This window comes from Oncorhynchus clarkii, chromosome 11 (genome assembly GCF_045791955.1).
Source record: "Oncorhynchus clarkii lewisi isolate Uvic-CL-2024 chromosome 11, UVic_Ocla_1.0, whole genome shotgun sequence".
NCBI lineage: Eukaryota > Metazoa > Chordata > Actinopteri > Salmoniformes > Salmonidae > Oncorhynchus > Oncorhynchus clarkii.
The window spans coordinates 32,024,515-32,038,369 of record NC_092157.1 but is presented as its reverse complement, the minus strand read 5'-3'; the positions used below and the strand labels follow the sequence as shown (position 1 = coordinate 32,038,369).

The 13,855-nt window shown below is 41.4% G+C and overlaps 2 protein-coding genes across 2 annotated transcripts in view; one reads left to right on the top strand and one right to left on the bottom strand.

The window, feature by feature from the left end:
* Positions 1-3,341, top strand: part of LOC139420444 (LYR motif-containing protein 4B) — a 59,927-nt gene extending 56,586 nt beyond the window's left edge. The window contains exon 3 of the mRNA XM_071170584.1: positions 3,137-3,341. Within this exon, the coding sequence (XP_071026685.1) occupies positions 3,137-3,187 (51 nt within the window). The 3' untranslated portion in view covers positions 3,188-3,341. The remainder of the gene's footprint in view (positions 1-3,136) is intronic.
* Positions 3,342-6,613: 3,272 nt separating this feature from the next.
* Positions 6,614-10,049, bottom strand: LOC139420442 (protein phosphatase 1 regulatory subunit 3G-like). Its single transcript, XM_071170583.1, has one exon. It carries the CDS (start codon positions 9,923-9,925, stop codon positions 9,080-9,082), a length of 846 nt encoding a protein of 281 aa, XP_071026684.1. The 5' UTR covers positions 9,926-10,049; the 3' UTR covers positions 6,614-9,079.
* Positions 10,050-13,855: the final 3,806 nt, after the last annotated feature.

Genomic DNA, 13,855 nt, shown 5'->3' with positions numbered 1-13,855 from the left:
GTTCCCCCATTGAAAATGAATGGGGGCGGAACGTCGTCTTGACACATTCAGAAGTGGTGAAAACCCTACACAGCCTACTACAAAATAGCCTGTAGAATGGCGCACAGAATACAATCCAAACCAGTATCCTGTTGAAAAGGCTTGGTCTTTGTACAATTGGACAGGCAACCGTGTTGAAATCTTTCCCCAATACTTTAATGTCCAGGCAGAAAGCAAGACCCCCAAAATAACACCAAGGCCTTTGGCATCACTTTTGTTTGTTATAAGCCAGGTAAAGGGAAAGGAGTACACTGCAATATTCCGTGCTTTTTTAAAATCCAGCAATATTAACTGGTACAAACTGTAACACAGTAACGAAGAAGATGGCAAAAAAACACAAACAGGTGCCTGTTGCGAAGCTCTGGTAGGTTTCTAAACCTGCTAGGGTAATGTAGCTCTGCACTTTCAAACCAGCCATAAGCAGGTGCAAACTTTAACACAGGCCTTTAACAGGCCTTGTTGGTTTATTTATCCACGTCCAGTAGATGGCTGTGCTCCCTGTTCTGGCCTTGGCAGCCGTAGGGGGTTCTGATGGATGGCTTGTGTCAACAGAACACAGGCATATTTACACAGGGGCGGGGGCTCTGCGAAATGGATCTTAATGCTCCTCTTTGCTGAGCCATCCCTTTGAGAAATGAACAGTCGCAGCCTTAGCCGACCTTGCATATGTTCGCTCATTTCTCTGTCACTACTGCCTTTCCCGTGAAGGCAGCAAGTTGCCCGCACTTTACCAGCCGGGCTTTTAACAGATGGCTTCCTTGACTCACTTTGAGGCATCTTTTAATGTCGAAACCATATATTGGATTTAGCCCCAGTGTCAGTCAGTGTTTGGGGAAGGGGATACCTAGTAATTTCCACAACTGAATGCGTTCAACCGAAATGTGTCTAACGCATTTAATCAGAGAGGAGGTCTGAATCAGAGAGGTGTGGAGGGCTGCCTTAATCGACGTCTATGTCATCGGCGCCTTGCTTAAAAGGCAGATCTTTCCTCTTTTTGAACCAGCGACCTTTGGGTCACTGGCCCAACGCTCTTAACCTCTAGGCTACTTGAATGAGAAGAGGGAGGAATGAGCTGCTTTGGTTCTGTTGATACAGCAGGTTAGGGTGTGCGTGTATGTATGTGAACTCAGCAAAAAAAGAGACGTGCCTTTTTCAGGACCCTGTCTTTCAAAGATAATTCGTAAATATCCAAATAACTTCGCAGATCTTCATTGTAAAGGGTTTAAGGTCACAGTTATGAAAACTTAGGACACTATTAAAGAGGCCTTTCTACTGACTCTGAAAAACACCAAAAGAAAGATGCCCAGGGTCCCTGCTCATCTTTGTGATCGTGCCTTAGGCATGCTGCAAGGAGGCATGAGGACTGCAGATGTGGCCAGGGCAATAAATTGCAATGTCCGTACTGTGAGACGCCTAAGACAGGGAGACAGGACAGACAGCTGATCGTCCACGCAGTGGCAGACCACGTGTAACAACACCTGCACAGGATCAGTACAGCCGAACATCACACCTGCGGGACAGGTACAGGATGGCAACAACTGCCCGAGTTACACCAGGAACGCACAATCCCTGCATCATTGTTCAGACTGTCCGCAATAGGCTGAGAGAGGCTGGACTGAGAGCTTGTAGGCATGTTGTAAGGCAGGTCCTCACTAGACATCACCGGCAACAACGTCGCCTATGGGCACAAACCCACCGTCGCTAGACCAGACAGGACTGGCAAAAAGTGCTCTTCACTGACGAGTCACGGTTTTGTCTCACCGGGGTGATGGTCGGATTCGCGTTTATGGTCGAAGGAATGAGCGTTACGCCGAGGCCTGTACTCTGGAGCGGGATCGATTTGGAGGTGGAGGGTCCATCATGGTCTGGGGCAGTGTGTCACAGCAGCATCGGACTGAGCTTGTTGTCATTGCAGGTGTTACAGGGAAGACATCCTCCTTCCTCATGTGGTACCCTTCCTGCAGGCTCATCCTGACATGACCCTCCAGCATGACAATGCCACCAGCCATACTGCTCATTCTGTGCGTGATTTCCTGCAAGACAGGAATGTCCGTGTTCTGCCATGGCCAGCGAAGAGCCCGGATGTCAATCCCATTGAGCACGTCTGGGACCTGTTGGATCGGAGGGTGAGGGCTAGGGCCATTCCCCCCAGAAATGTTCGGGAACTTGCAGGTGATTTGGTGGAAGAGCAAGAACTGGCAAATCTTGTGCAGCCCATGAGGAGGAGATGCACTGCTTAATGCAGCTTGTGGCCACACCAGATACTGACTGTTACTTTAGATTTTTACCCCCCCTCGACCTTTTTTCAGGGACACATTTTTCCATTTCGGTCAGTCACATGTCTGTGGAACTTGTTCAGTTCATGTCTCAGTTGTTGAAGCTTATGTTTCTACAAATATTTACACGTAAAGTTTTCTGAAAATAAACGCAGTTGACAGTGAGAGGACGTTTCTTTTTTAGCTGAGTTTGTGCTTGTATATACCGTATGTGTATTGAGTGCTGATAAGTTAAAAGCTGTGAATAACTTAAGACATGGGAATTGTGAGTCATCGCTTGATGTTTGAGGTAGCAGGTGACTGTCAAGAATATGTGCAAATATACAAAGATACCCATAGCAAGGGGAAAGTATGCATTTTAATCTGAGCTGTTGAACTGGTACCACTGTTAAACAGATTGTGCACTCATGAGAAGTCCTGACTCTCTCGATTCCAATTTCACTGCGGACTGTCAGAATAGGTCACCAGACTTTGATACTGTAGGTCAATGTTGTAACTTGCTGTATCGATGAACTGAGCTTTGCTCCCACAGTTCAGTATGGATTTGACAGACATCATCTGCCTACAGTATTCATCTGAACCACTAAAATGGTGTGGGGAAATGAAGCCCAGGTTGTCTGACAATCTCAACAACTAAGTGTTATTTTCACGCAAATGCTCCCTGTATAGTGATGTTTATTTATAAAATCAATCAGTTTTGCAACACATTCGTTGTGATTGCCAACACAACTTACCCTAACAATGTTTATGGACGACATATCAAATAATGGAATTCCGGTGAACTTCCCTTTTAAGTAATTTATTTTCTCCTTTCTCCACAGGTTGCCATAGGCAAGATGTACCCGACCCAGAAGACTATTGTTGAGGGGTAGGGTTCGAAGAGAAACCACCGATGGGCATTGATGGAGTGTCTCAGAACGAGAGGAAACGATGCCCAAGAGACCATGGGAGACGGAGCACTGAACCTCAACCTCACTTTCCCTTTCACACAGAAGCTTCATTTTCCGACGCAAAATGTTTAGGACAGTGTTTCCCAACCCTCTCGTGGGGAACGCTAGATAGTCCACATTTTTGTTTTAGGGCTGCACTGACACATTAACATGATCAACTACATCAGCAAGCAATCCAATGAGGATGGATAAGGGGAAAGCCTATGGGTTGGGCCTACTTTGTCCGACATTCTTTACCAGTGTTCCCAACCCTCCACATTTTTGTTCTAGCCCTGCACTGATACACATTATTCAACTAGACAGGGGCTTGCTGATGTAGTTGATCATGTTAATGTGTCAGTGCAGCCCTAAAACAAAAATGTGGACTATCTAGCGTTCCCCACGAGAGGGTTGGGAAACACTGCCCTAAACATTTTGTGATGGACTGTCGTAGATCTGAAAGCATCAGATAGGCATATAATTATTTTTTTTAATAATGCCACCTAGCCTTTTGGTAGGCAATAAAGATTCTACCATATTGCTCACACCTTTACACATATATATATATATATATATGGTGGGAAGAGACAAGGGGATGGTTGATTTCCGACTTGGCAACTGTGCAGCGTTGACGACGTAACGATTGTCCTTGGTCCCTATATACTGTACCCTCTTCACCATACTAAAATAATGAGCTTCTTTTGTGAGCTGTAAGAGTTGTAGCAGTGCCACGGTGTACACACGGTCTTGATTCCCTGTTATATTTTTCTATTGTGTGTTGTATATATGATTTGTCGTCATGTAAGATGGTGTATAAACAGATTAAAGATATGCGGATCTGAATCGCATTATTGTCTCCATACTCATTAGTCATGACTCAGTTGGTAGAGCATGGCACTTGCAATGCCAGGGGTCATGGGTTAGATTCCTGCTGATGCCCCCCATACATCAAATGTATGCATGCATGACTGTAAGTTGCTTTAGGGAAAGGGGGATACCTAGTCAGTTGTACAACTGAATGCCTTCAACTGACATGCGTCTTCCGCATTTAACCCAACCCCTCTGAATCAGAGAGGTGTGGGGTGCTGCCTTAATCAACATCCACGTCTTTGGGGAACAGTGGGTTAACTGCCTTGCTCCGCTTTATGACACTATTATTCTGTTATGACAAGTCTTACAATGCATTAAAGCTGCATCATAATGCATTATACCTGGAGGCAAATAATGGAAATGGATGATGTTACACATGATTTGAAGAAGGCAGTGAATTGGAGTTGGGTGAGAGGGTGAATGTATCCCTTTTGTTGGTTTTAGATAAGCAGTGACTTAGTAGTAGACGGAGACTGGTATAAAGATTCTATTAACACACAAGGATCAAAGTTGAAAGCTCCCGCATATGTCATCTCCAAATATCTTATCTGCTTCTGATCAGTGTTTTAGGGTGATCAACAAAAGCTGTTTTGAAGCACATGAACATCAAGGGAGGAGACCTGGATTCAAATATGGTTTAAATACTTTCTGTGCTTGATTGCGCTTGCCTTGCTTAATGGACCAATATAATAGTACCAAATGGCAAGTCCTGACTATCTGGCATTCCAGGCAGGCTGCAGTGAACACTCAACGTATTTTAAAGATTTCAGATAGTGATGCTTCCTGAGTTCAAATTCTAAGACAACTGGGACTGATTACGTTTGAATAATAAGAGGATACTTGATAATGACATTTTAGTCATTATCAACATGTCATGTACTGTTTAAGAAAAGGAGCATTCCGCATTTAAAACATTTTGTCCATTTCATTGGTTCATATACAGTTAAAGGCGGAGGTTTAACATACACCTTAGCCAAATACATTTAAACTCAGTTTTTCACAATTCCTGACATTAATCCATGTATAAATTCCCTGTCTTAGGTTAGTTAAGATCACCACTTTCAAGAATGTGAAATGTCAGAATAATAGTAGAGAGAACTATTTATTTAAGCTTTTATTTCTTTCATCACATTCCCAGTGGGTCAGAAGTGTACATACACTCAATTAGTATTTGGTAGCATTGCCTATAAATTGTTTAACTTGAGTTAAACGTTTCGGCTAGCCTTCCACAAGCTTCCCACAATAGGTTTGGTGAATTTTGGCCCATTCCTCTTCACAGAGCTGGTGTAACTGAGTCAGGTTTGTGCTCCTTGCTCGCACACACTTTTTCAGTTCTACCCACAAATTTTCTATGGGATTGAGGTCAGGGCTTTGTGATGGCCACTCCAATAACTCGACTTGGTTGGCCTTAAGCCATTTTGCAACAACTTTGGAAGTATTCTTGGGGTCATTGTTAATTTGGAAGACCCATTTGCAACCAAGCTTTAACTTCCTGACTGATGTCTTGAGATGTTGCTTCAATATATCCACATAATTTTCCATCCTCACGATGCCATCTATTTTGTGAAGTGCACCGGTCCCTCCTGCAGCAAAGCACCCCCACAACATGATGCTGCCACCCCTGTGCTTCACGGTTGGGATGGTGTTCTTCGGCTTGCAAGCTCCCCCCGTTTTCCTCCAAACATAACGATGGTCATTATAGCCAAACAATTATATTTTTGTTTCATCAGACCAGAGGACATTTCTCCAAAAAGTATGATCTTTGTCCCCATGTGCAGTTGCAAACCGTAGTCTGGTTTTTTTTATGGCTGTTTTGGAGCAGTGGCTTATTCCTTGCTGAGCAGTCTTTCAGGTTATGTCGATATAGGACTTGTTTTGCTGTGGATAAAGATACTTTTGTACCTGTTTCCTCCAGCATCTTCACAAGGGCCTTTGCTGCTGTCCTGGGATTGATTTGCACTTTTCACACCAAAATACGTTCATCTCTAGGAGACAGAACGCGTCTCCTTCCTGAGCGGTATGATGGCTGAGTGGGCCCATGGTGTTTATACGTGCTTACTATTGTTTGTACAGATGACTGTGGTTCCTTCAGGCATTTGGAAATTGCTCCCGAGGATGAACCAGACTTGTGGTGGTCTACATTTTTCTTCTACGGTCTTGGCTGATTTCTTTTGATTTTCCCATGATGTCAAGCAAAGAGGCACTGAGTTTGAAGGTAGGCCTTGAAATACATCCACAGGTACACCTCCAATTGACTCAAATGATGTCAATCAGAAGCTTCTAAAGCCATGACATTTTCTGGAATTTTCCAAGCTGTTTAAAGGCACAGTCAACTTAGTGTATGTAAACTTCTGACACAATGGAATTGTGATACAGTGAATTATAAGTGAAATAATCTGTCTGCAAACAATTGTTGTAAAAATTACTTGTGCCATGCACAAAGAAGATGTCCTAAACGACTTGCCAAAACTATAGTTTGTTAACAAGAAATTTGTGGAGTGGTTGAAAAATGAATTTTAATGACTCCAACAACTATGTAAATGTCCGACTTCAACTGTATTCAATAGCCCAATTGATGTCATAGTGCATGAATCGCAGGATTAAAACAACATAACATGTTGCACTGTTACATCAACATACAGTACATGTACCATTTAAGATTGAGACAAACTTTGCAATTTCACATTGTCTATAGTCTGTACATTCAGTTCAGTAGGCCAAGGTCTAAGACTGGACAGTTACATGAACATGCTGTGCGGACTCCAGACCTGAGTTCAAATACTATTTGAAATGTTTTAATTTCATATTTGAACACTGGTCTGTGGTTGTTGTCCAGAGAGATTCTTATCACTGCAGAGCTTCAGCCTGGAAACCAGCCATTCTCTGTTGACAGAGTAAACTCCACGTGATTTGCTGATTTGCCTCTTGAACTTTGGTCAGGGGACAGGTACGGTATGGGACAACAACCCTGACAACCACCAAGTACTACTGCACTAAAGGGTACATGACAGGCCAAACAAGGGAAGTGACATCACTGGCATGAGTAGTGTGCTGCTCACATACCCACCCGCAGTATTCCAAACACACTGGGAAAGTTCTGACTGTAGAGAAAGCAGTGGAGGAGTTTTGATAAGGTGATGTCATCATAGAGATTCTATGTAATTATATGGATGTCAAATAAGTTTTCCATTAAATGTAATACAGAATAATGTAATTGGCCTATGTATGACTTAATAGCTAAGTAGATGTGTAATATATGCTTTATAATATGATATGCAGTTGACGTAAAGCATGACCAAGTTCCACCCCCAAACATGTAGAATATATACAATTCAGTCATAGCTGTAATGCCAACAGGCACTGTGTCATGCTAACACATAGAGCTCTGTTCTTCTCATTAATTGAAGGAAACCAGTGCTCTCCAGAGAACAGTAAATGCTCTAATATGTGACACGAACCTGCTGCCTCTTAGACCATTTTATTGAAATCAAAGTGTATTGGTTGTGATTACAGATCTGCAGATGTTATACCAGGTGCAGCAAAATGATTGTTACTAGCTCCAACAGTAGAATAAAAAACATGAGCTGGCGCGCACCCAGAAAAACTATTTTGTGTGGAGATGCTGACTGATGGCGAATTAACTATAAACTAGCTCCAACAGTGCAGCAGAATGTCTCGCAAATACAATACAAATACACAAATCATCAAAAAATATATAATCAAGAATTGACGAGTCCAATTAACAGTCCAGTGTAGATATTCACTGTTCAAGATCTTACAAGCCGTTCACTGTGTAGCCATCCACACCAATATAACAGATTGCTCATTAAATCTTTCCTTGGTGTCCATGGGAGTACAAACAATAATTAATATGGTTTGTGGCAGAGAACTCTGGCAGATTTAGCTTCTCACATGATTTTATAACTAGGATAAGTCCCACATTTTCAAACTGCAATATTCTGGGCCCTGAATCAAAGGCTATGACTGAAATGGTACACTACTTAAGATCAGCCATTCCCTTTAGTGCAATGCTTTTGACCAGAGATCAAAAACATTGCACTATAGGTCAAAAGTAGTGCACTCTTTTAAGAAATAGGCTGCCACAAGTTTAGCATTATCTTTTACCGTTGTTTCACATAGGATTAGGTGGTGCACACTGTATGAGTAGACTATATGAAGTACAGTGCCCGGCGCTTATAAGTATGACAATGTGTACAGTGCCAAGGACATTGTACATTTAAGGATGTTTACATCATGTATTCTATCCTTTTCTTTTAGCACTAAATTGATTATTTGATTCAGTCATTAGCGGAGTGCACTGTACTGCAATTGTTAATATGGCCGAGAACATTCACAATGATGAAACTGATTAACACAATTCATAAAAATATCTGAATTCATAAGTCATTACAATTCACAACTCAGCACAGTAGGATAGCGCTCCTGATCAGATTACATGATATGCAAATATTATGTAGAACAGGTGACATCCCCTTTGATTATGGGTATTTGTACTGTAATGTCTCTTAAAATACTTAATTGGCAGTCTTTTAGTATGGTCTTGGATCTGTGCAGTCCCCACTGGCAGTGGAGCTGATAAATGTTCATCAGTCATTCACAGATCCTAATGGCAATTCTTGTGTTATTAAATGATGTTCCAGAAGAGGTCAGAGTGCTCAACTGGACAGATGTAAACTTGGCAACTCCATGTTTTACTTTTAAAAAAGGATGGATCAGAATGGTTCCCTTTTTTGGTTCAAAGTCAGCACATCAATCTTCAGTAGGCCTTAAGTCATAATCATTATGAACGCATATCCACCTTGATAATAACACGGTGGGGCTAGATGTAAAAGGAAAAATACTAACTTTATTGAAAAGTATATATCAATCCACGTGATAGAGAACAACTTCCTAAGAACACTTGTTGAACGACACCAACTTTACGAACGTGCATAAGAGCGCGTTTTAAGTGGCGTGAAATGCCGCGCTCTCGTAGGTCACCATGCCTGTACAGTGATACTTCAAGGTATAGTTTTGTCCATTGTTGTTATCCCAAAACTCGCCCTGGTCATTCCTGATGTACACGGCGAAGTGCACCGAGGAAGTTGGGTCTAGGACCGGAGGTGTGTACAAGGTAAAGGTATAACGCTCACCGACAATATTGTCATCCACAGGCATGGGTATCGCCTGCGCGTCCACGGAAGACAGCCACTCGTTGAACGTGTACCTTACACCAACTTCCCTCGTACAACAACTTTGAATATTTGTCCGAATCTGCCCACGGACGTCAAACCGGGTGATGGTCACCTTCTCCAGATTGACGTGGCGCTGCAATACCGTAGTCTCAAAATGTTCAGACTCAACTGGCATCTTGAAAGTTGGGACGAGACGGTCCATGGTCAAGGTGGATTGAAAGTTTATGCACAGGTCCCCAATTGGATACTCTCGGTCCTGTTGATGAGGGGGAAAGCTCTGCAGTCTTGAAAATACCTTGGAAGGGATTTGCGGTTCTTCTGTTGTGCTGAAGTGCTTCACACTTGCCAAATCAAGCCCCATAGAGTCTGCGAACTTCACCCGTTTTCGGCCGTTATTGGCTATTTCTTCAAAAAGCGTAGCCTGCTTTGGGTACGCGGGCAGGGATTTCGCTCTTCGCCTGTCTTTCATATACATTTCTGGCGGTTCCAATATGCCATCTTTCAACTCCTCATCATGACCATTCTCCGTTGGCTCCTCGTCAATTCCCGATAGCATGGTTTTACCTGAAATCGGAGAACACTGTTTGGAATCAGACAGGAGGCCCGAATCAGACATATTGGTAATGCGTGCGTTATGAATAAACACCGGAACAGTTCCAATGATGAAGTTTACATTCCCGTGGAACTTCTCAGTTAGTGTGATACGCCCATTTAAAAGCTCATCATCCAACTCTGCCTGTTTCTGTGTTCAGCATCAGTCTTCGGAAAGTTAATGCAATTTCATTTCACGTCATTGCAACGTAATAGAGCACTATTCGATGTGGTAAAATAAAGAGGCAATGGAATGATGACGTTCCATTTACCAACTTGGCTTGCATTTAACTAATCTGATCTAACAAAGTGGATATTCGTCAAAATCCGTCATGATTTATGTATTGTAACAGGCCCACAATGTGCTTACCTAAGTCCGATTTGGATATAGTTGGCTGTTTTTCACTTTTCAGGTTTAGAAGAAGTGACTGCAGTTTGTATAAGCTAACATCTTTGATGGTAGTAGTCAAAGTCGCTTTGTAATGCAGTTGATTGGTAAGGATGACAAACATGCTTTGGGGTTGACATCCATACAAGCATTATGCTCCGTTTTGTACCTCAACATAGTGTGAAATACGCCTAAATGTAGGTTAATTTTGCTGGGGGTAATGAGGAGATTCAGGATTTTCCCCCCCATGGCCCTTTCCCCCACATATTTCCATAGCAATTCCATTGTTTTTTGTAGGCAGTAACTCTGCAATGACTTGGCCAAAGCCTATGGGGAAATTAATGGTGTTTTTGTCTGTTTTAAAAAAATATATTTTTTATAAACACCAAGAAATAAGGTTTGTGGTAACACAGGTTTAGGAGATCTTACACATGTTGTTCTATTTATGTGCTTGTTTTGATTGGATAAGTGCTTAAAAAATCATATTAAGTTATATTAGGTGATGAAGATTATCTCATAGAACAAAACCTAATGTAACTTTGGTACATTTTTAAGCATTTATCCATTCAAAACAAGCACATAATTCCTCAAGGTTATCTTAACTGACTGATGTTATCTAATTGAACAAAACGTATAAGATCTCCTAAGCCTGTGTTAACCTCAGACTTCATTTTCAGCATTTCCCAGAACCCCATTCATTTCCCCCATAGGAATGGATGAACGAACCAGAGGTAACTAATTTCTGTTGTTTAGGACTATAAGCTGGCGAGCTCTATTCGAGCTTACGAACAGCTCACCTGCAGACATTTTGTGAATTTTAAAGCACTTATCCAATCAAAACATGCACATAAAACACATAAATGCTTCATAATTCATAAAGGTCATGTTAACGGACTGATATATCATAGAACAAAACGTATAAGATCTCCTAAGCTTACAAACAGCTCACCTGCACGGCACGCTGGAGCGTGTGCTAAAGAGGCATTAGGGTCTTGGGCTATAAAGTCATCAAATTATTCATTATCAAAATTGTCATTATTCAATATTAACAAATTTATGTTTTAATGCCAACATCTATATGTAGTTTGGTGACAATATAATATTGTAGGCTATTTTTGCATCAGAAAATAAATAGACCCACATTCGAGACCCTTTCAAACCCTTGATATGAAAATAACCCAGTAACCTAGATAGAATAGGCCTATACTTGTTTGTTGCTCAAGAATGATCATTACTGTGATTTCAGCCACAAAAACAACAACATTGCATTGATAAGTGATAGCCTTCTGTGTTTCCAGTTGCATCACAGTAGACAAAACCTGTCACAAAATCCATATAGGTCCTCTGCACGGACATCATGCCATGACATTTGGTTCACTTTGTTGGATTGTTCACCATATTTGGCCAAGCAAGTGGTAATATCTGTTAACATCAACAGCATCTAGATAGTCAAATTACGCATTTCATTAAAATGCCTATATTGTTCATCTCTGTGTAGATGATATCACATCACATGTTTCATCCAGAATATGAAAGTGACAAGTTTCCTCCTCATTCAAACCTAGGGCTATCACCATCTCAATAAAATAAAATTAAAAATACTTACAAATAAATCATTTAAATATTTTATTTAACTAGGCAGTTAAGAACAAATTCTTATTCGCAATGATGGCCTACAAGGGAACAGCGGGTTAACTGCCTTGTTCAGGGGCAGAACAACATAGGTTTTACCTCGTTAGCTCGGGGATTTGATCCACCAACCGTTTGGTTACTGGCCCAACACTAATCACTAGGCTACCTGCAGCCCCACAAATAGGTAAGAACTACTGACACCAACAACCAAAGCTTCCCTGATGACATGCAAAGTCCTAGATGTGGGCTCTATACCACATTTTAATAATGGCCACTTTAATAATGGAACACTAGTCCCTTTACTAATGTTTACATACCGCTTTACTCATCTCATATGTATATACTATTCAACTGTATTTTAGTCAATGCCACGCCAACATTACTCATCCTAATATTTATATATTTCTTAATTCCATTATTTTACATGTGTGTATTGTTGTGAATGGTGTCAAGATACTACTGCACTGTTGGAACTAGGAACACAAGCATTTTGCTACCGCAATAACATTGCTAAATATGTGTGACCAATACAATTTTTCCACTAGATGGTGCTCTATAACTATTCTACAAAGCCACAGACAAATTATATAATGGGAATGCACAGAGGTGGGTTTTGCAAAAGTAATACCCAATCAAAGTATGATAATAAAGTTAGAGGAATGTGACAAATTAGCATACTTTGGATGGTTTAATACCCGCTGTTTCTCTGTGGACCAAAGCTTAATTGTTGATATATGATCAAATAAACTACTTTAAACACCTTTTTTTGAATTATTTTATTGAAAAAACAAAAATGGAAGATGTCAAATTACTTTTGAGCAGCTGTAGAACATTCAGTGGCGAGTTCCCCTGCCTTCTAACACCCTAGCAGTTTAAAAACAGGGACAACCATGATATTTTACCATTAAAAAAACACATTGTCCTGGTCATATGGGGTCAACTTAATCCCGATCAAAATGGCTCCCAAAGTGTGAGTCTCGACACAGCAGTCACTTAAAATCAGTGCAAGAATGTGGCCTTCTCTATGGAACATTGAGACCCATGTCACCAGAAATGTGGGACCAGTGGGTTGACAGTTTTGCATACTGGGTTTTGGGACCATTCGGTTCACAGTTTTGCATATGTTAAAATGCAAAGGTAAGATGTGAAGCACATAATATATTATAGGCTGCTTTTATAAGCCTAAACTTCCATGTTCTGTTTCAATCGCAGGGTTACAGTATGTTAGAGTAATAGTGATATGACAACATAAAAATATATAAAGGTAACTGCCAAAATCATGGAAACTCAAGTAAATACAAAGGGATACAAAGTATATTGAAAGCAGGTGCTTCCACACAGATGTGGTTCCAGGGTGAATTAAGCAATACAAATTCCATATATAAAAATGCTTTGCCCGGCCAGTGGATGACAATGCCCCCATCCACAGGGCACGAGTGGTCACTCAATGGTTCGATGTGCATGAAAACGATGTAAACCATATGCCATGGCCATCTCAGTCACCAGAGGGGTATCCTACGAAGCAGATTTGAGGAGTTAGAGATAACTTTAGTCAACTCGGGCTAACTGGACATACAAAAGCGGTTCCCCTTTTAGCCAGGTAAATGTATATGGCAATGAATCCTTCAGAACTAACCTGCTCCGGCGCAGGCTAACTCACTGCTAACTCCACTTACCCTGAATGAAATGACTGAGCTGTGAGTTGAGGACCAATGAAATCAGATACCCTCCCTCTTGCAAAGATTGCATTATAACTTGCCCATGGATTGATGTTTCAGCATTGTCTCAATGAAGAGTTTGGCGTTTGACTAGCCATGTACGACATGCATACACAGTTACAAGCCTGCGAGAGTTAGAGGCAAGCAGAGGAGCAATATCCACCGTCATAGTACAGATGAAGCCTGAGCTGGAATGTGAAGCTAACTGAAGCCGGTA